At 49.8% G+C, this 25,259-nt stretch overlaps 1 protein-coding gene across 3 annotated transcripts in view; it reads right to left on the minus strand.

The window, feature by feature from the left end:
* The window catches only part of VPS41 (VPS41 subunit of HOPS complex), a 178,528-nt gene that overhangs the window by 9,752 nt on the left and 143,517 nt on the right, over window positions 1-25,259 (minus strand). For all 3 annotated transcript variants that reach the window (XM_069084387.1, XM_069084386.1, XM_069084388.1), the window contains 9 exons: window positions 23,089-23,181; window positions 21,548-21,675; window positions 19,966-20,110; window positions 19,591-19,632; window positions 19,384-19,434; window positions 17,770-17,907; window positions 12,185-12,239; window positions 10,324-10,464; window positions 8,434-8,570 (listed from right to left, as the gene is read on the minus strand). In XM_069084387.1, coding sequence (XP_068940488.1) covers window positions 8,434-8,570; window positions 10,324-10,464; window positions 12,185-12,239; window positions 17,770-17,907; window positions 19,384-19,434; window positions 19,591-19,632; window positions 19,966-20,110; window positions 21,548-21,675; window positions 23,089-23,181 — 930 coding nt within the window. The remainder of the gene's footprint in view (window positions 1-8,433; window positions 8,571-10,323; window positions 10,465-12,184; window positions 12,240-17,769; window positions 17,908-19,383; window positions 19,435-19,590; window positions 19,633-19,965; window positions 20,111-21,547; window positions 21,676-23,088; window positions 23,182-25,259) is intronic.

Below are 25,259 nucleotides of genomic sequence, written 5' to 3' on the forward strand. Positions count from 1 at the left end.
TTCTCAGTTCAGTCCTCAGTCCTCATTTCTCTTCTCAGTCTTCTCAGTTCAGTCCTCAGTTCTCATTTCTCTTCTCAGTCTTCTCAGTTCTCAGTTCAGTTCTTAGTTCTCTTCTCTCTCTTCAGCAGTAGCAGCCTAGTCTCCAGATGCTTGCTCCCAGAAGTTCTGGCCTCTCTGACTTGGACTTTTCCTTATATACAGAATTAGCTCCTCCCTGTTCTGCCCCTTCCTGTTATGTCAACAAGTCCATATCACTGTGGGATTCACAAATTCTGGGTCTTAATACTTGACTTGAAACTAAGTGCTAAGTACCTGTTTGCAAATACAAGGGGCTAGGAAGATCTTCAAATTCTCATTACCATTACAGCAGCCCAAACCAATATCCCCAAGTCAGTCACTACCCAGCCATAGCTAAGCAACTGCTTCCCCTTGGAAAGAGCCACCTTCTGAATATGGACCACAGGGCTGGGAGCCTCAAGAATCAGGGACACAGAGCTCTAGCCATCCAGGGAGGCCGGGGATATTCGTGCAGCCTTGCTCTGCTCCTTGATCTAGGAACCACTCACTAAACATACTTTGTGGCTAACAACGCCCAGGGATCGGGACCATTCCAGTGGTGGCTCCTGAGCAGCAGGGCAGAGGCAAGCCCTCCTTCCCCTTGTTTTCACCCCCATCCGTACTGGGTAATGAAGTAGAGACCTTGAGGGGGAGGCACATCTGTGTCCACTACTCCCTCCGAACCCCAAAGAGCCCCAAATCAATAACACCTTTCCCAGTACTTAGGCAATAAAACAATCATTGCTATATCCTCTTTTGAACAGACCAGGGCAACCGTGTTTCTTTTGGCTGAAGACCTCAAAGGCAGAATCTGACAGATAAGATGTCCAGTATAATAGTCTTGACTGGCTTCCAGCACCGTGGGAAAGAACATGCCTTACTTCTCTATTGTGTGACAAATTGTGAAGGTCTTTGTTCCTCAGGCCTCTACAGAACCTACTGAGAAAAGGATTAAAAGGATTTTCCTAAGAAAGGAAATTCCATCTAGAGGGATATGGAGAAGAGAAAAAAAAAGTCACAAAAAGAATCAGGTAAAAATGCAAGAGAAACATTATAAAATTAATGTCAGAGAAGTCTGTGAAAACCTATTTAAAAATTGTATTGGTGCGAGGTGTGAACACACAGGACTGAAAGAACTATGAATGCTTGGTCTGGATAGGAGGCACCTATGCCAAGTTGTCTTAGAATGCTGTTTGGCCTCAACATGATGGCTTAATGAAAGGCCCGACTGCCTAACCTGTCCAAGAGTGGAATGGGATACCTTGGAAGGTGGGGGGCTCCCCATCTCTGGAGGGCTCCACGGGGAGGCCAGATTTCCTACATTAGGGAATTCAGGTACAGGTTGAACTAGACAATCTCTGAGGTTGCTTCAAAATCTCAAATTCTCTGACTCCCAACACAAGAGCACAAAAGTAGGTCAGTCTTCCTGATACCAAATTTCATAGAGTGGTGCCTAATCTTGAATGGGGGAGCAAGCCATTAACCATACAATAGAAAAGGTGCAAAGGCTTTTGGAAAAGAGGGAGCCTGAAAGATTCAGCACATTGGAGTGCGAGATGAAATCAGGTGAACTGATCATTGGTGCACCAGAAAAGAGTATCCAAGGGGAAAATCTGAATGATTTAAAGGAAATAAAGAAATCAGAACGAGCACATAGGAGAGCTCAAGTGAAACAGAAAATCCAAGATTTCTCAATCTGAAAGATGAAATAGGAAAAAAAAAGTGCACAGAGACAGCGGTTGTTCAGCAGGATGTCAGCTTTCTAAAGAGATGCATGCAGCGTTTCCCTCTGAACACAGTGTAGCAATCACAACTTGGTTACTGAGTAAAAGAACCTTATTCAGAAACAGGCATCCATGGGGATGAAAAGTCACAAATATCACAAATGTAGTTTTTTTACGCCCTTTTTAATATAATCAAAATTTCAAGAACCAAATCATGAAAACACAGACAAATTTCACCCTTCATTTTGATGGTACCAGGCAGGTTCATGAGATAATCTGGTCCCTAGTGGTAGAAAATACTCATTTAGTGCATGTGGCCAAAAAACAAACTGAAGAAAATCACAGGAAGCACAATTTCAAGAAAGATAATAGAGAACGATTACGGATCACTATCACATTATTCAGGCATTGGTTCTGGTATCATTGTATGTATGTCATGATGACAACAGACCCAAAGAACTTGCTACAATTCACCAACCAGGACATGGGGACTCCAAAGCAGAAAGTGCTGCATGGAAATGTTCCCCAGGACAGCAAAGGCTTTCATAATGTACACAAAGGGAGGAAGCTGCAAGGGCTTATTCACCACCTTTTCTTACTGAATTTCATGCCTTCTTTTGACTGCCTGAGGCTTACCAGTTCATCTTAAACAATCTAACCTGTTCTCAGAAACCTGGGTCAGCTCTCCTCCTCCTGGCCCACTTCCCACTCAAACGTACGGTCATCTATAAACTCAGTGACCAGGGACTCTGCCGTCCTCTATCTCATGTGAAAACACTGGACCTTGGGTTGACTCCCCCTCCACACCTCTGATGTGCTATCTATCTCTTGGACAAAGCCTGTGCTGAATGGGAGCAGTGGGTAGAATTTACCTTAATTTTAATGAGAAGTTGTATCCTATCTTCTCTGACACTGTCATCAATAACTTAGGGAAGTAACATCTAGGGGACTGTGCGACTGGGGCCAATACCCTAAGAGCTCTTCTCACCTTTTTGCTCAAGTGGCATCAAGTGTGTCAGTGGGATGGAGGCCTTGATGCTAGGGGAGGCTTAGCAAATGCACTCTCTCCTGCTGAGAGATCTCAGCAGGTGCCATTTCCAGAGCCTTCACAGACTCCTAGAGAGGGTCTCATCTCTCGAACTGGAAGGGACCTCAGAAGTCAACCTCCTCATTTGTAACATGAGGAAACAGAGGCCAGGAAGGTGATGTGACTGATGGTCCGTGGCCCAAACAACCTCACTGGGTTCTTACAAGGACCCTGGGAGAAGCCTCTATGTTACGTGTCCATTCATCCCCTCTAAGGGTCCCCCATTCCTGAGGCACCCATCCAGAGGTGATTTTTACTCATGTGCCCATCATGCTTTAGTTTCATAAAGCATACAAGCATTATTAACCATTTCAGAGACAGAAGAACTGAACTGATTTGCCCAAAGTCACAATGAAGGTCAATGGTAGATGGGACTCATCCTGGGTCTCTGATGCCAAGGCCAGGGCATGCTCTTCTGTGCCACAGGGTTTTGAAATATGTATTTAACCCCCAATGAATATAACTAAAACACTGTCCCTCTGACTCCAAATCCCCTCTGAAAACAGATGGGTGATGGCGCGCCCTGCTCTCCCTTCCCCTGTCCCTTCTCCAAACCTGCCCATTTCTACTGAGTTCACCTCCCGGTTATCTCCTTTACGCCACTAGAGCCGGTCCACTGCCAAGACTCGCTGATTCTACCTTCATAACAGTTCTCACACCCCTCCCCTTCTCTCCACCCCTGGTCACAACTCTGGCGAGGTCAGGACCTTCTCACCTCTTGTCTGGACCACCTGAATCGCCTCCTGTTTGGTTCCCCTATTTCAAGGCTGCCCTCATTAGTTCATTCCTCACTGAGCTGCCAAAATAATATTCCTCACCTGCTCAAATACTTCTCAGGCTAAAAGTCAACGTCCTGAAGAGAGGATTCTGGGAAGATGGTGGAACAGGTCAGAGAATTCCAAGTTCTCAAGATTTCCCTCCACAAAAGAAAAAAACAGCTCTGGGCAAACACAGAGAGTAAGAGAAGGGGCAGAACAGGGACCTTCTGAGATAACTGGAGAAGCTCTGAAGAAAAATCCTAGGACAAGGCTTAGTCCCTGTGAACAGCAAGACCTGAGTCAGCTGGTCTGGGAGGCTCTGGGCCAGTGAAGGGTGATGGGCTTCTGAGCCCAGGAAGACTGAGGCAACCTCTACTGACAACGATGGCCAGACCAGCTATGCTGGGGAGTGTAGTGGGGGTAAGAAGGTACCGGCACAGGCCTGAGGTCTGGAGAGTGCAGAAGCAGTGTGTGTGTAGGGGGAATGCTGTGGACACTTACAGGGGGCTGCAGGTCTTGGTTTAGGGTCCAGGCCAGAGGGGAACACTGGAGGCGGATCTAAGGCCAGAGGCACCACCATTCCCCCATACCCCAGGCCCAGAGGTGATGACAAAAATTAAGCTATTACAAAAAAAAAAAATGCAGAGGCAAAGTAGAAAGACTCCAACCATAGAGAGTTACTATGGGAACAGAGAAGACCATGGTTCATCTTCAGAGAATAGTGAATCAAAGAAATGCTCTTCTACCCCAAAGAGTTAATGTCCAACTGTCACCTGCCCAAAAAGAACTGATAGAAGAACTTAAATAAGACTAAAAATCAAATGAAAAAGATTGAAGAAAAAATTTTAAAAAATAAGAACAATTCAAGAAAAACAAGATTATGGCAAGAAACTCAACCAGTTAGAAAAGATCCAGAATCTTAAGAAATAAAATGACCCCTTGAAAATCAGAATCGGGCGAGGGGAAGTCAGCAAATTTATAAAAGATCAATAAATAGTAAAACAAAATGTAAAGAATGAAAAAATAGAGGGAACGTGGAGCATCACGTAAGAAAAACAGCTGGTCTAGAGAACAGATCAAGAAAAGAAAATACAAGGACCTAGCTGCGGTGACACTAAAAGACTGAAGGCCTTGAAACACATGTCAAAGAGCAAAAGAATAGGGGCTCTGGCTGGAAATGCCATAGCCAGGAAAGCTAAGCATAATTCTGAATGAAAAAACGTACATTTAATGAACTGTCAGACTTTTGGACTTTGTTAAAAACAAAAACAAACAAACCTGAACCTAATAGAAGACCTGACATACAAGGGCCCAGAGAAATATAAGGTACACACCAAAGGCTAATTACAAGGGACCCCATAAGGACAGACTGTTTATCTTTCATGTATGTAAAATGTATGTCTGAGATGGTTATTAGTGACTGGATAGTTCCTAAGAAAGATTGGGGCACCTGAGCACAATATGGCTTCAAAAAGTAAGACTGTTCAGCTGTCTGAGGCTGCGGACCCTTCCTGTCTTATTCAGTGCACTTGCCCCTGCATCCCTGGGGGGGCCTTCCTACACCAGTCTTCCCTAGCCAGCTTCTCCAACCAGCCAGTGGACCCTGAGCCTGGGCCTGAGCCGTGGACTCCTCTGAGTTGCCATAAATCATGCTTTGTTAATAGATCTCCCAAGCCCGAAGCCATAGACTGTGTTGTGTATAAATTGTTTACAGATTAACCTTTTATGGAATACTCCTGCATTAAAACAAATGTAGATGATGGTTTTGTAAGTGACGGGAAGGAAGAGAAATTCCATGTAGCAAATGTAAGTGACTGTATTTTAAAATACACCACCATTTATCTACTTAGATCTGTTCCAAGGAAAACATATCTGCTTCCAGTACATGCTGCAAGGTCTCCCTGAAGGACTTCAGATATTTTTTTTTTGAGGGGGGAGGGCAGGGCAGTTGGAATTAAGTGATTTGCCCAAGGTCACATGGCTAGTAAGTGTTAAGTGTCTGAGGCTGGACTTGAACTCAAGTCCTCCTGACTCCAGGGCTGGTTCTCTATTCACTACACCCACCTAGCTGCATCTGGACTTCAGGCATTTCTGACACCACAAAATCAGGTATCCATCCCTTCCAAGGGAAAACTAGAACACTCTCTCCATGAAATGGGTTCTCTTTATCTGCCAACACGCAAGATCTGTCTTCACAGACTGTGCACAGAGGGGCTGCCCCCATCTGAAGTTAACACCCCCACACAAACAGCAGGATGTCTCCTCTCCTTTGTAACAGACCACCAGCATCACCAGGGCCTGGGGATTTCCCGACGCTTGCCTCTTCTAGACTCAGCGCTCTAGGTGTGATTTACCTCCTGTGCTGTAAGAAATGACAAGGGGGATAGATTCAGAAAAACCCAGGAAGACCTGTATGAACTGAAGAAGAAGCAGGCGAACACCGTACACATTGTAACAAGAATCAACCGTGAAAGACTTGGCTGCTCTGATCAAGACAAAGACCCAAGACAAGTTCAAAGGACTCCTGAAGAAAAATGCTGCCCTCGTCCGGTGGGAGAACTGGCGAACTCGGAGAGCAGGGCGAAGCAGACTCCTTTACTTTCTTTATTTTTCTTGTTTGTATGTGTGTTTTATTCTTCAACACGGTTAATATGGAAACGTTTTGTTTGACTTTACAGGTATAATCAATACCATACTGATTGCCTTCTCAAGTGATACGGGATGGACAGGAGGGAGGAAGAGAATTTGGAGGTCAAAATTTTCTTAAATGAAGGTTAAATGAAAAAAACTGTTATTGGGAAATAGCTAATGAAACAAAAAATATTTTTAGAAATCAATGTATAATTCAATTTCTTCTGAATTTCTTTAAGGGGTGAGAGGAGGAAAGAACTTATGAGAATAAGCACTTACACAGAGCACCTACTGTGTGCTGGGCATTGTGCTAAGCCCTTGACAAATACCATTTCATTTGAGCCTCACAACAACCCTGGCAGGTAGGTACTGATATTGTCTCATTTCACTGTTGAGGAAACTGAGACAGGCAGACTACAGGCCCAGTGCTCTGTGCACTGTGGCTTGCAGAGGCTGGGTTTCCCTTCTGGCGGTGTATTTTAAAATACAGTCACTTACATTTGCTGTATGGAATTTCTCTTCTTTCCCATCACTGACAAAACCATCATCTACATTTGTTTTAATGCAGGAGTATTCCATAAAACGTTAATCTGTAAACAATTTATACACAACACAGTCCATGGCTTCAGGCTTGGGAGATCTATTAACAAAGCATGATTTATGGCAACTCACAGGAGTCCACGGCTCAGGTCTGCCTGGCCTTCCCAAGTGCTCTCTGTGGTCGGCCTCCCCTCGTCATGGGCACAGTATCTACAATGGCAAAGTCAAGCTCAAATGGAAGGTGATGGATAGAGTAGAACCAGATTGCAGGGAGGGCAGAAATATGAGGCCAAGGGTGTGGATAAAGGGGGGCCTCGAAGGCCACACTCAAGAGTCCGATCCTCTCTCCATCCCTCGTGAACCTGGAACATTCTGTGCAGCTGGCCACACACACTTTCTCTGGCAGGGACGAGATTCCCTGGGGAATGCTTCCACTCAGCTTCCTCCCTGCCACTCCACTGGCTGCTTGTCCTTATCCTGCTCGGTCCTTGGGGTTACATAATGGGAGGGCACTTGAAGCCTCACGACTCTCACTGGCACTGACTTCTCTCATAAGTCTACTTTTCCGTTTCTGAGAAAGAAACTCTTATTATATTGTGGACACCCTCCCCTAGGGAGAAGACAGCCTCAAGTAGGGAAAGGTTTGTCTTTTGGTTTTCTTTGAAGTCCCCATTGAAATACAGATTAATGGCTAACAAAATACTGAGGAGCAGGGCCACTGAAAGATAATTTATAATTAATACATTGACATCTGAGAGGGGAAGACAGTCACAGAATCTGAATTAGCGCGAATGCTGTAATCTTACTCCTGACAAGGGGGAGTACCAGTATGTTTCCTACCCCAAGGCCGGCCCTATAATCAAAGTAAACAAAGTTGAAATGAAAAGTGGGGCAGAAACAGTCTCCAAGGAGCAAATGAGGTAAAGGAGATAGCAAGCATCCTATCAACTATCAGGCGCTGCAAACATCACTGAATGGGATTCCTATGACTTTAATTGTTGACTTTTGGATGTGGGCATCCCGTGGGTCCACTGGCATCTGGAGAAGGCCCTTGGCCACCTGGGCAGATCCCCAGTGGGGGGCAAAGGACAAAAGGGAAGGGAGAGGCCGCAGGGATCAGAGTTCTTGAACACTGACCTGATGACTTGTTACGGTCATAACTGAGCATGATAAAATATCTACCTGAGTCTCAGAGAAGGGAGTGTCTTTCCCAAGGTCATGCTGGTAGAATCAGAATTAGGTCAGGAACTATCCCACTCCTCCCTAGGTCATCTAAGTTTCTGTCCTTTGGAAAGACAAAATCACCCAGCTATCAAGCACTGATGTCACATTGTCAGCGACACCGATCCTCAGGTCACAGACTGTGGACAGGCTGTCCTTAGCCATGCATGGGAGGCTGGTGTCTAGGCCCACACTCCAAGCCTTTGCTGAAAGCTCAGCAGCTCAAGACGCCTGTGGACTTGGGAGAATGATTCATGAGGGGTCAGGAAGACACTGCTCACTGGGCCAGCGCTGGAGCGCAGACGGAAGGTGCAGAGGCTCACGGCTCTGGCAGCACCCTTACAGACACCAAGGGCATTTCACCAGACAGTGGCAGCCTCTAGTCAGCCGTCTCTAGTCGGGAGGGGCCACTGACCTGAAGATTGTAGTCCTGCAGGATTTTCACCAGGGAGTCTCTCAAGTTGGGAATCTCCATTCCTTCCTTAATTCGGTGAATGAGAAGAATTGGGTCAACATGGGTGCCAATGTTGTTTAATAAGCCAGTGATGAATGCTGGTGGAAGAAGACAAGAACAAATCACTGCACGTTGACAACGCTCATACCACACAAAACTCTGTGGTCTATCCCTGCCTGAGTAATGGTCTCTTGGGAAACAAACCTGGAACTAGACATTGGCCCTGCCCCCAGGCGCTTCCAGTTGGGTGGAAGGACAGACACCAGAGAACAAAGTGGGGGGATCTGAAGGAGGAGCCTCCCATCAGGAGGAGTCTGCAGGTGTGTGAGCATGAGAGTGTAAGCACATGTAGGAGTGTGTGTGTAAAAGTGGGTGTGCATGCGCACGAGTGTGTGTATGAGGATGTGCAGTGCGATACGTGTAGGTGAGTGTGAGTACACGAGTGTTAGTGTGTGATCATGTGAGTGCGTGTGTGTCCAAGTGCATGTTTGTATATGAGTGTGCACGTATGTGTCAGGGTACATGCATGTAAGCGTGTGCGTGAGTGTATCCGAGTGTGCACACATGAGGGTCTGTGCATAGGAGAGGGAGTGTGGCCGAGGGATCAGGAATGAGGCATGATGAGTGTGAAGGAATCAAGGAAGCAGAGAAGGAAGGATGACACAGGGAGGCTGCGGCCAGTCCAGCCTGGTGTGAGTGTTGAGCCCACAGGAGGCAGCCATGGTCACATCGCCACATCGCAGGAGCCCTGCAGAGGGGGCCAAGTGTGACCAGACATGTTGGCAGCTGACAACGTGGTAAGTCAAGGCAGCTACTCTCAAGGCTGTTGTGCTAGGCACAGGGGAGGCATCTGGCCAGGTATCCAAGGAGACGGGGGTGTATCGTCCTCTGACGAACCAAGACAGGCCACAACTCTGCCAAACTCGGGGGAAGCTTGGCTTAGCAACAAGAGGAGCTGACCCAGGGCAGCCTTTGGTTGCCAGGCCCCAGGGGTGCCTGGTCACCATTCTCCTCAGGTGCTGTCTGGCCTCTGGTGGGGCAGAGACATGCTGGGGAAAAGGAGAGGAGAGGAGCAGGAGGCACCATGGTGTCTGTCTGTCCCTCAGCTCCCACACTGATTGGTGCATTGAGACTATGCCTGGTCCTGGGGAGGGCAGCTCTGTCCCCTCCCCCTTCCACAGGAGTGTCCTTCAAGGCTGTCCTGGCAGGGCCCTTCTCCTTCTTTCTTGTCACAAGCTGGCAACTCTCCATTTTTGGAGCTTTGCCTATCTATCAGGTTTTGTCTATCCAGCTCTGACCACCAAAGTAGGTTCCAGTCTTGTTTCCATGGGGCAGCTCTGATGCCTCCTTTTCAATCTGGTTTAGCAAGGCAGCTCTGACAGGAGCTTCCAGTGAATTCTAAAAGTAGCCAGATGCAATCTCAACCAAAAATCTGCTCTGTCACCATTCCAGGTCTTAAGGTGTTTCCCTCCTCTTGGAGAGGCAGGGAGATAAGATTTAGGGAGAGTCTTCTACCTAAGATGGAAGAGTCTTCTACCTAAGATACCACCCTACTGTGGGTGGTCAGACTTCAGGCCAATAGCAGGACCATCTGGCCAACACCAGCCTGTTGGTCAGCAGGGTCCACCAGAGAACAGCAGGGAAGGCCTTGAGGGCAGAAGCCAATCTCTCATTTCAGAATGCTGGAAAATCCAACTTCCATTTATGGACCAGGTCATGGAACAAAGACGTCTATCCATAAAAAGAGCCCAGGAGGCTACTCAGGGTTACATGCTTTAAAAAAGAATGATGCTTCTGAAAATCGCCCCCCTCACAGCCTCCCACACACACCCCTGCTCAGACCCCACTTACGCGGCTTGTCGATGGAGTACAAGATCAGGTCTTCCCAGAGCTCAGCGTCGTCATGCTCCTTGGCGAAGTCGATGGCTTTGTCGACATCATGCAGGTCCTCCATGATCATCTTCAGAGCACTTCGGCTGTTCCCCATCCTGCCTGGGGGGGAGGGGCAGAAAGGTGACCAGGCAGCACTGGGAACACCTCAGAGACTCTCTGGGACAGTGAGAAGGGAGGGGCCTGCACCTCACAGGACGTCTGTCTAACTCAGCCCCTGCCAGCACTGGGGGGCTGTCAGCACCCCATCTCTTCCTCTTAGGGTTGGCTGTGTCTACACTAGCACAGCCAAGCCCGTGACGAGCCCCAGTGGCTCCTGGGAAATCTCTTTTCAAAGTGACAACTCCCAAAACAAAGAGTTTACAGCTTAAGCTCATCTTGGTTTACACTCCCAGAGGGAATCTGACTTTACTTAGGAGAAAAGGTGACCCTAAGAGGTGACGGGGTTTGGTCAAGGTCACCCCGGGAGCAGCAGTGGCAGCAGAGCAGAAACGGGAAGGACTGGGCCACCATGACTGTCTCGAGGGCTCTCCTGGCCCTTTATCTTGGGTACGATCCTAGGTCCAGCCCCCTCAATCTACAGGCAAAGAACCCTATGGGTCCAGAGGCTACAGAGGGGTTCAGTTGGAGAACCAGAGGCAGAGGCCCAGTTTTCAAATTCCAAATCCAATGCCCCTTCTAATGTATGTTTCGTGTTCCCTGTTAGAAGTGTCTCAATCTCTTTACCCAAGCGTGTAGGGGCCAGATGGAGGTCCCAGACAACAAGAGACACTATCTCAGAAAAAGCTGGGGCCCTTGTACCCACCCACCCAGGCCTTTCATGAAACAAGCTTGCTGAGGACATTTGAAAAATCTTTCTGGCTCATGAATGGAAGCTTTCATTGAGTAAGCAACCAGTGAAAAATATTCCTAAGGGTTACCAACAGATGAGTTAGCTAATTTTTAAATAAGAATTAATGGTGAGGAGTGGGGAAAGGAAGGGAAAAAAGCATAAAGCATATGGACATTAGATGGTGTAATGGAGAAAGTCCTGGGTCTGGTGTCAGGGGTCCTGGGTTCAAATTGTGGTTCTGATACTTTGTGACTTTGGACAAGTCAATAACTCATCTGGGAACTCAGTTTCCTCATCTGTAAAAATAATCTACAAGGTCCCTTCACACTCTGGATGGACGTTCCTGTGTTTTCTCTAGACCTTGGTTTCTCTATCTGTAAAACAAAGAGATTGGCCTAGATGGGCTCTAAGACCTTTTGTATCTCTGAAATTCTGTGATGGCTTTGATGCCACAAGAGTGAACACGTGCATGCCCATGTGCTCCAAAGAATACAAGGACCACAGGCACTGAGCTGGGAGGGGTCCTCGAAGGCCACGCACTCTGACCCTCACTTTACAGAGGGGGAAATTGAGGCCCAGAGAAGATAGCACAAGATCTCCCAGACTAGGACAGGAGCCCAGATCCTCTGCCCCCAAACCCAGCATTCTACATCAAACACGAGGCCAGAGGAGATCTTTGTGAAGCTTTGGTCCTCCTAAAATCCTGACCACACTGACTCTGCACGTTATTCTGTTTTACTCTGGTTTTCAGGAGGATCATTTGTGCCTTTCCATGAAGCTATAACTTGTGTTGGCTCCAGGCAGGTGCTGATGTCAAATGGCCAGGGGGGCAGGAAAGCCGGTGGTGTTCCTCTGTCTGATAGTGGCAGGTCCAGTGGGTTTGGAACATGACTGTAAGGCAGCTGTGCACATAGGCTGGCCCCAGGATCCCTCAATTTATGAAGTCTGGAAACCGTTTTAGAGCTTATCTCAGCAAAGGACGTTACTTACTCAGGAGATAGACAGTTTCTTCCACAAAGTTTCTCTGCTGACAGATCTCAAGAGCCTAAGTTAGAGCAGAAAAAAGGGAACGTGATGACGGGGCCTGAGCAGCATCACAGCTGTCTGGTGAGTCAGGGCTTGGTATTCTAACACCTTCTTTTAAGCAGCTCTATTCCCTGTCAATTTGCATTTTCAAAAATCCAAGCCAGATGAAATATTTTTATACCCTGACAACAAATGAGAGTTACGTGCCACTTCTAACCCTTTATGATAACATACAGCCCAGGGAAACAAATCCAAACAGACTCAAAGAATAGTCATTTTTCAAGATTAAAACCCTGTCAGTCAGTCAGTCAACATTTATTAAACGCTCACTGTGTAGGCACCAGTCACTGTGCTAAGTGCTGCGGAGACCACAAGAGGAGCCCTCAAGGAACTCACAGTCCAAAGGGGGAGACAACAGGCAAACAGGTGTGCCGACCAGCCGCATGCAGGACAATCAGCAGAGAGAAGGAGGGCACTGGAAGGGAGAAGTGCAGGGACAGGCTTCCTGCAGAAGGTGGGGCTTTAGCTGGGGGAGCCACAAAGTGGAGATGAGGAGGGAGAGCATTCCAGGCAGGGCAGACAGACAGAGAGAATGCCTGGAGGTGAGAGACGGAGGATCTGGTTTGTGCAGCAGCCATGAGGACAAGGCCCCATATGGAAGAGCAGGAGATGGGGAGCAAGGGGGCTCCAAACACCGAGCAGAACATTCTGCAGTTGCTCCTCGAGTTTACTGAGCAGCGAGAAGGTGACATGATCAGACCTGAGCTTTAAGAAAATCACGTTAGTGGCTGAATGGAGGACGGACAGAAGTGGGGAGTCACACCCACCGGCGGCTATTGCAATAGTCTAGGTGCGAGGTGGCAAAGGTCTGCAAGGTGGGGGCAGCGTCAGGGCGTATTCAAGAGATGCTGAAAAGGTGAGATCGCCAAGCCTTGCAACAGCTTGGTTATGGGGGGCTAAGAGAGAGTGAGGAATCCAGGACGACTCCTTGGTCCAGAGCCTCAAAGGCTGGGAGAACGGCGTTGCCCTCTACAGTAAGAGGGAAAGTAGGACAGGGGAGGATTTAGAGGGAAAGAGAATGAGTTCTTTTCTGGACGTGTTGAACTTAAGATGTTTGTTGGATGTCCAGTTTGAGATGTCTGAAAGGCAGCTGGAGATGAGAGACAGGAGGCAGCAGAGTGGGGCAAGAAGAGTAGTTTGAAGGATCATCAGCATAAAGACGGTCACTGAATCCATGTGAACCGATGACATCACTGAGTAAAGCAGGCTAGAGGGAGAAGAGACACCAACAGTGAGACGGCACGGTCTGGAGGAGGAGGCAGCATCCTGGAGACTGAGAAGGCACAGTCGAGGGGCAGGAGGAAAGCCAGGAGAGAGAAAACCCAGAGAGAAGAGAGGGCCAAGGAGCAGAGAGTGACTGACAGCGTCCGAGGCCTTTGCAGAGAGCGGTTTCAGTGGGAAGACGTCCTTCCTGAAATGGCTCTTTGTGGACGGGGGCCCTAGGGTGCAGTAACAGTGAAGGCCCCCAGGAACCGGAGGGTGGAGGGGAGAGAAGCAGGGTCTGCATCGGCAGTGGCTGGGCCCCCCAAAGCTTACACACACGCCCCTAACTTTGGGGCACCTTCTGGCCAGGAATTCCCAATGTTTTAATACCTCATGGTCTGATTTTTTCATTCTTTTTTACTAGTTAAAGAAAGGAAAGCTCCCCAGGGACTGCCCCAAAGTGGAGTGGAGCAGTAAGTACATGGAGAAAGTACTTCCAGGACTAGGGTTTCCCCCGAGGCAGAGAAGAAGCCCAAGCACATCTCACCATCTGGGATGGAGGCTCATTTGTGGGCCAGCGAGCTCCCTCTGGAGGGAAGCTGAGGAAATGAACTTCTAAAGCAGAGGAGAAGCTCTGCCCCTTCTTCCCAAGGTAAGGAAGAGGATGGGAGGGAGAAGTTAATAGAGAAGAAAGGGAAAGGGAAAGGGCCAGACACACAACACATTTCTGGTTCTTCTCTTCTAAATGGCTACACTGAGAAGAGTGGCGAGCTACAGAACGCATTCAGCCATGCACTGGCCCTGCCTGGTCATCTGGTGTGTCCCTTCCTTTGCTTCAGCCACTGAAATCCTGCTGGGATGCCTCACTGTGCTAGGGAGGTGGTCTGGGGGCCTTGGGGACTCTGCCCAAAGTCTACCAAGCTAGGTGTCTGGGTACAGTGCCAGGCAACATGTCTATCACTGAGGACCAGCCTGGCTAATTCAGGGAAGCCCCTCATGGGGCTGGCCACAGGGACATGACTTTTCAGCCAATGCAGCTTTCAAGGACTGAGTGACCAAGGGAATGTGGGCCGCACCGGTGGATGAAAGACACACCAGGAGGAAACCACCTTTCCCTGGAGTGCTAAAGTTTTGTTTTTTCTCTGTGCTTAAACCAACCAGGAGCTCGATTTTTCCTTCTTAATTCAGGCAGACAGGTAAACTCCTTGGGAATTCCAGTTTATGCAATACTTTGGTTGCTCAGAAGCACACCTTTACCAAAGCAGAAAAGTTTAAACTGCTGCTTTAACACCCCCCACCCCCTAAATTGAAGAAAGCCAGCTTTAAGACTTCTGGCCTCTCTCATTACACCTGTGTTCCTTAAAGCAAATGAAGGGGAAGGCTCAGGAGACCTAAGGGACCAGAAGCTGTTTCAAAAGAACGAATACCCTTCTCAGACCTGCCTTGCTATTTCCCCCCCTCTGAATCCTACACATTTTGGGGAGTGGAAGGACATAATTTCAGTAACTGCACAGACTATAATTTCCTTTAAACTTTACACCTCCTTTCAAAAGGGAGCTGAAAAACTGAGAAAGAACTTAAAAGCTTTTCAAGTTGTGATTTAATGGGGCTAATGATCTGTGACCTTCAGCTCTGGGCTTGAATGTTTTCAAAAGACTCGATGAAGGAGATGCTGGTTCTCTAAAATACAACTTTACAACTGGGTTGGCAATTTACATTGGCAGATATGAAGTGACCCGGCACAAGGCTGGTCAGAATTGTCAACCACTTCTCACCTTCTAATAGTCATCCTCCCTGCTGATCCCTTCATAAGCATTGGCCCGTGAGCGGCTTCCTGGCCAAGGCTAACAGTCCCTGTACCCTGAATTAAGAGGTGGCCACTGAATATGGGAAGTTGCGAAAGGCCAACTTTAAGCTGCCAGGTGCTGCCAGGGCCGCTGAGGAAAAACCGTCAGTCAAGCTCTCAAGAAGGGAGTCAGTGAGCACGCGGCTGTTGGCGGGTGTTCACGGGGCTCTCAAGACCTTCTGGTTTCCTTCTTTCACTGATGACTTTCCAAAAATTAAAAGTGGTCTCTGCCTTCTCCCAAGAGAGACATGGTATAAGAACAGCCCTGATTCACATGAGATCTTTGCCCTAAGTCGATGACTGGCCCGGGATGGCTTCCCTTCTGCATGCAGACACAGGCACCAACCTCAACATTTGATGTCTCTCCCTCTGCCAGTGACAAGGTGTTGGCCAGAGCCTGAGATTCTGCTTGGAGTCCTGGACTGACAAATCACTCATTCTATGCTGGGTGTCTAAGTTTTCTGGAGGCTATTTGCAATATTATGATGGGCAGGACTCATTAGAAGCAAATACATTATGGGCACAGGCTTGATCTATGTCCGATCGGCCTGAGTCATCTACTCCATTAGCTGGGTGAGATGTAAAATGGATTTTTCACTTTCCAGATAAACATGTTACTACTGTTGGCTTCAAAATGTGGCAACGTATGAATGGAATTTCTTTTTCTAATAAGAAAAAAGGCTGACAAATGAACCGTGAGCTAGGAAGTTATTCCCATCTCCTTTAAAACCACCATAGGGCTTAGGTGGTATAAATATGCCTCATCTGTAAGCTAAAAACGAGGACGTCCATCTTTCAAGCAATACTTTCCATCCTCAGGAGACAACAGCAACTTATTCTGATAAAGAAAGTCTCCATGAGTTATAATGCAAAAGTCCCTGTAAGGAGTTTGAACAACATGAATTTTCTGACTCCATATAATGAAACAGTCTCCTGACCCATTTCTAATGCCTGCTGGATTCTATTCTGAACACTTTCTTAGCATAATGCATGAGGAATCTGAGTCTGGGCTAAATTTCTGAGGGGCCAGGCCTCTAGCTCACAGCCTCAGGACACTGGAGTCTGGCTTATTATGCCTTTAGACATCACAAAGTATCTCACTGGTGTCTCAGTGCCCGGGAGAAAGAATTAGGGTTCAGCACACCTGGAGAACCCAGGTTCTCAAGACTGAAGAAAACTGCCAACCTTCCCCCCAGACTCTAAAATAACACCCCCAGCAAGGACAAGAAAGACTGGTTTTATGACAAAGGTATTCTGTGTATCTCTGGTCTCTCCAAGGCTGAGTGGAGAGGCTTTGATCTGTAACCACAATGAAATTGTGGATATACTCAAGTATGTGTGCCTTACGCATCAGGACTTTACTTAAGAATAATATGGTGAGTAATAGCAAAGTTAGGAAGAAGGAGGGATTGGGGGAAAGAAGATGACTTTTGTCTTGAACTTGCTGAGTTTAAGACGTCTATGGGATATCCAGATATAGCTGCTCTAGAACAAGTTGGAGCTACAAGACTGGAGACTAAGAGAGAGGTTAGGGCTAGATGAACCTGAGAATCATGGACACAGAGATAAGAATCTACGGGAACTGATGAGATTACTAAGTTAACGAGTGAGAAGGAGGTCCAGGAGAGGCTGTGAGCCACCAGTTAGCAGACATGACTCAGTGAAGATCCAGGAAGTAGTGGCCAGCCAGGGAGGACAAAAACCAGGAGAGAGAAATATCATGAAAACCCAGAGACGTGTGTGGGAGGTGACAGAGGCCAAGGCTGCAGAGAGACTAAGAAGGACAAAGACTGAGAAAAAGCCACCAGATCTGAAATTAAGAGAACACTGGCCATTAATTGACCAGAGAGAGCAGATTCAGTTTCCATTGCTTTCCCCAGTGCATAGGCCTTTGCATGTACTGGGCACTCAAGTAGTAAAGGAAGGAAGGACAGAACGAAGGAAGGAGGGAGGGAGTGCCCTTCAATTTGCACTCTGAGTACATCTCTTTTCCATCTGAAAGGATGGACAGACTTCCTAAATCTCTGACTTTAGTTGGGTAACATGATGCTGTATCCTGGGCCACTGACTTGGGATCAGCAATCTGATTCTGACTTTGCTGCCTAATTATTGGGTCTATTTCTCCCCAGATTCTCAGGTCAGGGCGGGTTTCCAACCTGGCTTGGCCCCACCCCCCCCTCCAGATGCCGAGTGGCTCTCTTGGCTTGAGACTCTGGACTCTAACTCTGTACCCAAGGCCCAAGTAACCCCACTTCCTACAGGGGATCAGTCATCAGGAAGGCCCAGAGCTGCTTCTCCTCCTCCTGACCAACTGAGGGTCAGGCTCGCCATGTCTGGAGAGGCTCTAGTACCAAGGTCTCAACCCTTCTGCCCTCGGCCAGGTGGACAGGGAGCAAAGTAACAACAACCACATGTGAACTGTAGGGAGGCAGCCACTTACCTTTTCCAGGGGACAGTGGGTACTGTCTCGGAGAAATGGGAGCAGGTTGGGGCGATCGTATTCGGCATAAAGGCTGATCTGCTTCTCATGGAAGCGCTGGCCTTTATGATGGTCTCTTTTGAAAAGCTTGTGCAGATACTGAAAGGAACAGAGCACAGAGCATTCAGATTAAAGTGGGGAAACGAGGAAGCCCCTGTATACTAATCTTTTCAGTTCTTACCCTGCCCAAGTAGTTTCACTAGGAAGACATGGACAGAGCCCCTTTCAAAAGCCTGGCTTTTGCCTCAAGTCTAGTCACAAAGAAGACAGAGAATGTTTCCCTTTTGAAGTTTAGAAACGATTAGAAACTCAAGGGCTGGGCTTGGGGTAAGAAGGCCTGGGTTCAAATCCTGACCTGACACTTACTAGCTGGGTGGCCCTGGCTGGCTGAGTCTCAGTTTCCTTATCTGCAAAATGGGGGGTTGGACCGACGGCCTCTGAAGCCTCTTTTCACTTCTGAGCTATCTGACCCTATGATGAGAGCTGAATTACTGGCTTGTCCTGTGGCCATTTTCAGAATGGGTAATTCCCCATTGTTCCCATTAAGGAGGACAAAGAAGTCTTCAAACAGTCAGGGAGAAAGCTTGGAAAGCATTGCCATGTGATACTTCTCCCCTGGATAAGATTTGTGATTGAGCTGCTGAGTGGGGAATGGTTGCAAAGCCACTGCACCCCTGGATTCCCTTGGGCTGGCCACCCAAAGGCCAGCAGGTGCACGGGGCCAGCCTTGCCAGCAGCCATGCAGGCAGCCCACCAGGGGTTTCAGACCATTTTCCAAGCCCTCTACTCTTTTCACCTCTTTGATTGACACTCACACCCTGCTCTTAGGCAAAATCAGGGCCAACAGCACATTACCCCAAAATTTGCAAAAAGGTTCCACCATGTATTAATGTCAAAGGCAAGCCATGACACCAGGATTTCCATCGCCAGGGCCCAGGAGCACAGAAGAGCCCGAGTCAAGCCGCTCTCAGTTGTCCTGCCTACACATCTTCCTGCACCCCAAGGAGATGCTGCATGCCCTCACTGCCCAAAGGCCAGGCCTCGCAGCTGGCCACATCTGCTTTCAGCAGTAACCAGAAATGAGAGTGAACATGGCTCAGGGCTTGTGGGAAAGCTGAGAACCCAGGAGACCTACAGAGACCTTCCACCAGGGATGGTGGGCCAGGCAAGGGTGCCTGAATGTGAGGGTGTAGACATGTTGCTGTTGTGGGGGCTGCAGGGGTGAGGGGAATCCTCTCCTTTCCTCAGGCTATGCTTAGCAAGCGTGTGAGACCCACGGCTCGTACGGCTGAGGGAAGAATGTGGTTGGAGATCTGATGCAGACTGTAATGAGATGAGGGGAGAAGAAACCACGCGGGAAATCATCTCATTGACAGTCCCGAGAAAGAGGCCAACACAGCCTAGCTCTGTGAACATGTGGGCATGTGCCTGCTCTCCCAGTACCAGGCCCCCAACCCGGGAAGCAGAGGCTTCTCTGGCCAAGGACTCGTCCAGAGGCTGTGCTGACGGCAAAACCATGAACTCCTCCAAGGACAAATGCACCATGGGGGAGAGAGGGAAGGGAGTGGGACTCACCACATGCTGCAGCTCTGGCCTGCTTTCCAGCTCCTCCACGACCTTTTTTATCTGAAGAAAAATGAGAATGATGATGTGTAAACGAGGCTATGTGACAACCAGCAGGTATGAAGCGCCGGCCCCCCCCCAGGCTCAGCATCCCTGCGCCCCACAGCTCGGGGCAGGTGGGGCCGGGGCTGGTGTTTCAAACATTCGAGAAACACTCACGGAAATCTTGTCTTCATTGTCCAAAAGCATATCAACGGCTTTCTGAAACACAGAGAGAGACACGTGCTCAGAAGCCGCCCTCTGCAGGACGCTGTCAGTCTCCAGATACCAGCAGGAGGGCGGTGTGAAGGAAATGCAGTCTACACCCACTTCCCGGCCTCCCTGAGGTTCCGGCTTTTGCTGACTGCTAGTGCAGAGCCCCATTCCCATCGCTGTGGGCGCCAGACCTGGCGGCCTCTCCCTGTAACACCCAAGGCCGGGCCTCTGTCAGGCACCTGTAATGCTCAGGGTGTGGATGCGCCTTCTAAGGACCAAAGTGTGACGACAGAGACAACGTCGCGGCAGCAGCACAGGTGGACAGACAGACAGACGCACCTCTGAATCAAAGTCCATGAGCAGCACGATTTTGTCTTGGATGGAGCTGAAGAGATTGTGCTTATGGATCAGCTGAAAGACGTCTTTGTGGCGGAGCGTCAGGTAGATCTGGAGGGCCTGGCTGTAGCTCTTGTCATAGGTGTACCTAAGAAGGAAAGGTCAGGCAGCTGGTCAGTCACCAACCACTGACCGAGCGCCAGCTGCATACTGGGTACTCTGCTGAGAGCCTGGGAATTGAAAGGGCAGGCCGGGCCGTCTGCCGTCAGAAAGCCTGCGTTCTCTCGGTGATGGGGGGCAGGGGGGTGCCCAGCGCAAGTTGCACTGCTCTGAGAACTGCACCTAGACTTGTGGGACACACACCAAGTGAGCAGCAGGCAGCTTTTGCAGGGAGGGCCAATCAAGAAAGGCACCGTGTGGACTTAGCATTTAAGCTGATTTCTGAAGGAAAGAGAAGATCGTAAAAGGACAAAGGACAAAAGGATGGTGCTCAGGCTGGAGGGAGGGTCAGGACAAAGGAAGAGGGGCAGGAAGGCCCCAGACTGGATGACAGCAGATGTCAACGAGGATGGACCGATGTGGGGAGAGACCAGAGGCAGGGGGCTGCAGGGCCAGACTTGCGAAGTGAAAAGATGTGTAGGGTGAGGGAGGAGGAGGGGCCAAGGACAATGCTGAGGCTCTGAAGTCTGGAGGTGCCTGGAGGGGCTGATGAGCATGGCCTTGGACATGTCTATGGAACGTCTACTTTGGAAAGTCCAGTGACCAGCTGGTGCCGTGGCCTGGGGCTCAGGAACCAGGCTAAGGCACAAAACAGGGATCTGGGCTCATCTGCAAGAGATGAAAATGAAGCCTCCAGAACTGAGGAGCGGAGAGGGCAGAGAGAGAAGGGAAGGAGGCCCAGCACAGAGTGAAAGGTCATCCAGACTTCTAATTTCAAAGAAGAAAGAGATGTTGCAAAAATCACCGGGGCCATTTGGGAACAAAATGGTTCCTTTTTCTGAACCTTGGCTTTCCTTCTACAAAAAACTGGCCTTCCTAATACTTGTGCTGAATTATCATTTGTGGGGCTTTAGCCTAATTTCTGATGGGCTCCAGGGACACCTCCAGACTCCTAGACCCCCAGACCCCCAAAGTTCATGCCAGCTTCTCCTTCTGGCAGGAAGAGGTGTGACAATTACCTCAGGCTGGCTCCCCCTTGAGTGACCTTTAGACCTCATGCTAGACCTGACCCCCTTTTTTCATCAGAAACCAGAGATGCCATCTTACAGCACAATTGAGGCTGGTCTGCAGCTAATTAAAAACAGCTTTACTCCTCCAGGCAAGGAAAACTGGAGACTCACTCCCGACCTCAATCTCCCACTTATCATGCTGGTGAAGTATGAAAAGAAAATGATCATGTAATTATACATTTAAGTGGGTAGGCGTTCCAAATCAATACATCTACATGAGAGATGGGAGGGAGAAAAAAATCTGACATTATTTTAAAGAAGTTGCAAAAAACCCTCAAGAGCCCATGAAATTAGGAGTAAGAGGAAAGGGAGATAAGGCCTGGTCAGTATGGAAGGACACCCAAGAAGGCCCTCACAGCTCAGCCAGAGTCCGCAGCAAGGTCCTGTTCTGTGGGTCCTTCTTGAGGTGGTCCCGCACAGCCTGTACAATGACTGAATTGTTGTATAGGTCTCCAGGCCACTCTCGGATCAACGTTGCAAAGCCCTATGGGAAAAAGGAAGGAAAGCTGTGTATCAGCTCCTAACCCAACGAGGGGCCAGCAGAGTTTGCTGGCACAGTCTCCATCTGAGGAATCGGGGCCTCCCAAGGCAGCCTGACAACCAGGCCAGGGAGCTGGCGGGACTGCACACAGCAGGGGCTTAATAGAGGTCTGTGAGGACCCACTCGGCACCATCCCTGCTAGTGTGGCTCCTGAAGTCTGTGGGGCCAAGGAACAGTCAGGGGGTGCCTGAAAAGCAACTGGCCAGAACCTGCAAGGTCTCAGCCATCTCTGGGTGCTGGAGAGAAGTGAGAAGGGCTTCCCGTATCTGGACAAGGGCTGTGCCTTGTGGTGGGATGGCTCTGGCAGCAGCTGGAGACGACAGGAAGGCTATGGCAGCTGTAGGGCTACTTCACCACTGGCTGTCCTGCTCCCAGCGTGAGCTCCTGCCCAGGGGAACTCCTCTGACCAACCAGTCTGATTCTCTCAGTCCAAGGGACACTGGAGAGGGTGGACAGAAGGGTCACCAGGGAAGCCTCATATTTAAAGGCAGTGGCCTGCTGTGTCCAAGTGAAAAGGGTGGGCCCAGAGGTCCTGACTAGTCCATGTTTTTCAGATGAAGAAGGTGTAAAAGGGGGGCCCAGAGAGGTACAGTTTGCTTCCAAAAGGGGTGGTGAAGGAGGCAGGAAGGGGAGGGATGTGGACTCTGCCCACCCTCAGGCAAGGGTACTAAGAGTCTAGAAAGAATTATGAACAACAGGTGGATCAGGGAAGGAGATGGAGGCTGGGGCACCAGAGGGCAGATGGGTCTGACCCCAACACACACAGGGCCATTCCGTGGCTCAGAAGGATCCCTGCAGGCCACAGCCTGACTGGCTAGGAGACTAGCCTGGGATAGGGGAGGTGAAGGGGACAGAGCACTGGATAGTCACCAGACTGTGAGCCCCCTGGGGACAGAAAACCCCTGGCTTTCACCTTCCTTTGTATCCCTAAGCACAGCACCCAGCAGGCTCCGACTGACTGAATGACCCAGAGTCAGGGCTTGGAATGCGAATCCACCCACTGAGCCTAGGGCTCCCTTATCTAAGCTCCTCTGGCCTCAATGGGGATAACAGCTGGACCGCAGGATCCTATGTTCCTGGGGGAGGGGAGAGGAAGGGGGCCTGTGATGTCCCCTGGGTGAGGAAAGGCCTCCAGCTGGCATTCAGAGCCCCTCGTGGCCGCTCCCCTTCCCAGTCACCACATCACCTTGCATCGTCCCAGTACCCTCTACTCCATGCGCACTCTCGTACTTGGTGCTAGAAGTGGTGGCTACAGCACCCCCACCCCCGCACAGGTCGGGGATCTGACCCCACAGTCAGGCTGGCTCGGTCCACGTAAAAGGAAAGAAAGGATGGGAAGGCGCTAAGTTCTGGTACCTCATAGTCGCTCTCCAGAAACTCGTGCAGGACCATTTCATAGATGAGCGGTTTCAGAATGGGATCCCCTCTTGGTAAGTAGGGACTGATGGCCTAGAGGACAGAGGGGAAAGGAAATGAGGGTCAGACAACAGAAGCCAAGCACAGCCTTTTGCCACAATCGCCACCGAGGAGGTGGGAGTGTCCGTGGGTCCTCCCGACAGGCTTCCCTGCAGGTGTGGGGAGCGCATCACCTCTGGGAAGAGGCCGGTGGGCCCTCCAAAGAGGGGGGACAACCGTCTCTGGTCACGGTCAGGACACACGCCATGGAGGGCAGGGACCGAAGGTGGACAAGAGGCTGGGCCCGGGGGGAGCGGCTGAGGAGCTTCAGGTTCCGCTTTTGGCCCTGATGTTCTCCCCCTGAGGCCATGTGATGGTGCAGCTTGGGGTGAACGTGGTGTGAACAGAACAAGTTACCAGTGACCCAGAGGGTGATGGAAAGACACATGGGGGAGCCAGGGCTGAGCTGGAGTCAGGAGAAGCGTGTCTCAGACCTTCCCAAGCCACTCAGTAGCCGGGCGCCTTCCGTGCTGTGTCTCCGTCTACACCATGGGACAGTAACGGTGTGGGGAGGAGAAGGGCTTCGTGCCCGGCCGCAGCACATTCCTGAGGGCCGACGTGTGGACAGAGACTGTCCGAGAAGCAACAGGGCCAGGTTGGCTTCCCACAGAGAAGAGGCGGCCGGCCCGGGCACCACCCTGGTGCCGCTCCGGGGGCAGAGAGGAAGGCTTCCAGTGCGGGACAGAGGCTCAGCGGAGGATCTGGGGTGGGTGTGGCCTAGGATGGGTGGTGACTGATGTCACTGGGGCCCCCACGTGAATGGGGCCCCCTCTTCCCTGCTATCCCGGTGTGTGCTGGGGTGCGCCCCCCGTTGTCCATGGTGAGCGAGAAGCCCTGTGAAGAGGGGGATGTGGGCGCTGAGCCAGGCTTGTGGGTGAAACATTTCCACTGTGGGAGGCCCCGCCAGCCACGGAGGGCACTGGAGCCCCACAGCTCTGTCCAGGTGCATGCCGTCCTTTGGGCATGCTACACTCTCGATCCTCTTTGTTCTGCGCGAATTCCTAGGCTGTCAAAGAGCCAAAATCGCTGGGGACCCAAAGAGTGTGGGAGGGGTATGAAAGTCATTGGCAACGTGTTACTAAGCCGTGCACACAAATGGTGTAAGACACCATTGAAGGTCCCCTGGATTGGAAAGGGAAGTGGGCCAGTCACTGAGCAACAGCACAGATGGCTGGCACCTTGGTGTGACTTCTGAGGGAACATGGAGCCCCCAAGCACCTAGGGAAGGCCTCATCCAGTGAAGTAAAGGCCGGCACTGACAAGAGTCCTGGGTCTGCCAGCAACAGCCAAGGAGCCGTGAGGCCGTGGGTGCATTCCAATGGTCTCCAGGCAAGCCTCGTCCCTCATCTGGGGGCTCTCCTGTTATTGAACTCCTATACCCTCCATAGTCATGCATAATGTTTCCAGGTGAGGAGACAAACCAGGTAAACAGCAAACTTCTGGGTGAAACCAAGTCATCTAATTCCTGTCATCAAGGGGCCATTGACAAAGGCAGAAACACAGCATTTGGAAAAGACAGAGATTGGAAAGAGGTCCTTCAGCAAACCTGAAAATATTCTGCTTTTTAAAGTCTGCTGAATGGCAGAGAAAGAAACAAAAATACCACCATCTCTCTTGACGCTAATACTGAAAGGGAAATGTCTCTCCTCTAGACTTCATGGGAAAATGGACTCGGGCCCCTTCCTGGACAGAACTGAAATGAAGTCTCATACACATACAATGTCAGTGTCTGAGATGGTCCAAGGCACTGAACCAGGAAAAATCCTGACAAAAGACAGCAGTCTACTTCCACTAGCAGGATTTTAAAGAAAGCCATTTCTGAAACCTGTTAGAGTGAATAAACTAGCACTGTATTCTGGAAAGATCTTCATATGCCCTTTCTGGATTACTGAGTTTAAATAGACATAAAGCAACTCTTAGCTGCTGGGGGTAGGAGGGGAATGAACGAGAGGAAGAGGAAGAGAAGGAAGAAGAAAGGGAGAGGAAGAGAGGGAGAGGGGGAGAGAGGGAGAGAGAGAGCGAGACAGAGACAGACAGAGGAGAGAGAGAGAGAGAGAGAGAGAGAGAGAGAG

This window comes from Petaurus breviceps, unplaced genomic scaffold (assembly GCF_028583685.1).
Source record: "Petaurus breviceps papuanus isolate PSGF00001 unplaced genomic scaffold, PetGlider_PUasm1.0 174, whole genome shotgun sequence".
Taxonomy (NCBI): Eukaryota; Metazoa; Chordata; class Mammalia; order Diprotodontia; family Petauridae; genus Petaurus; species Petaurus breviceps.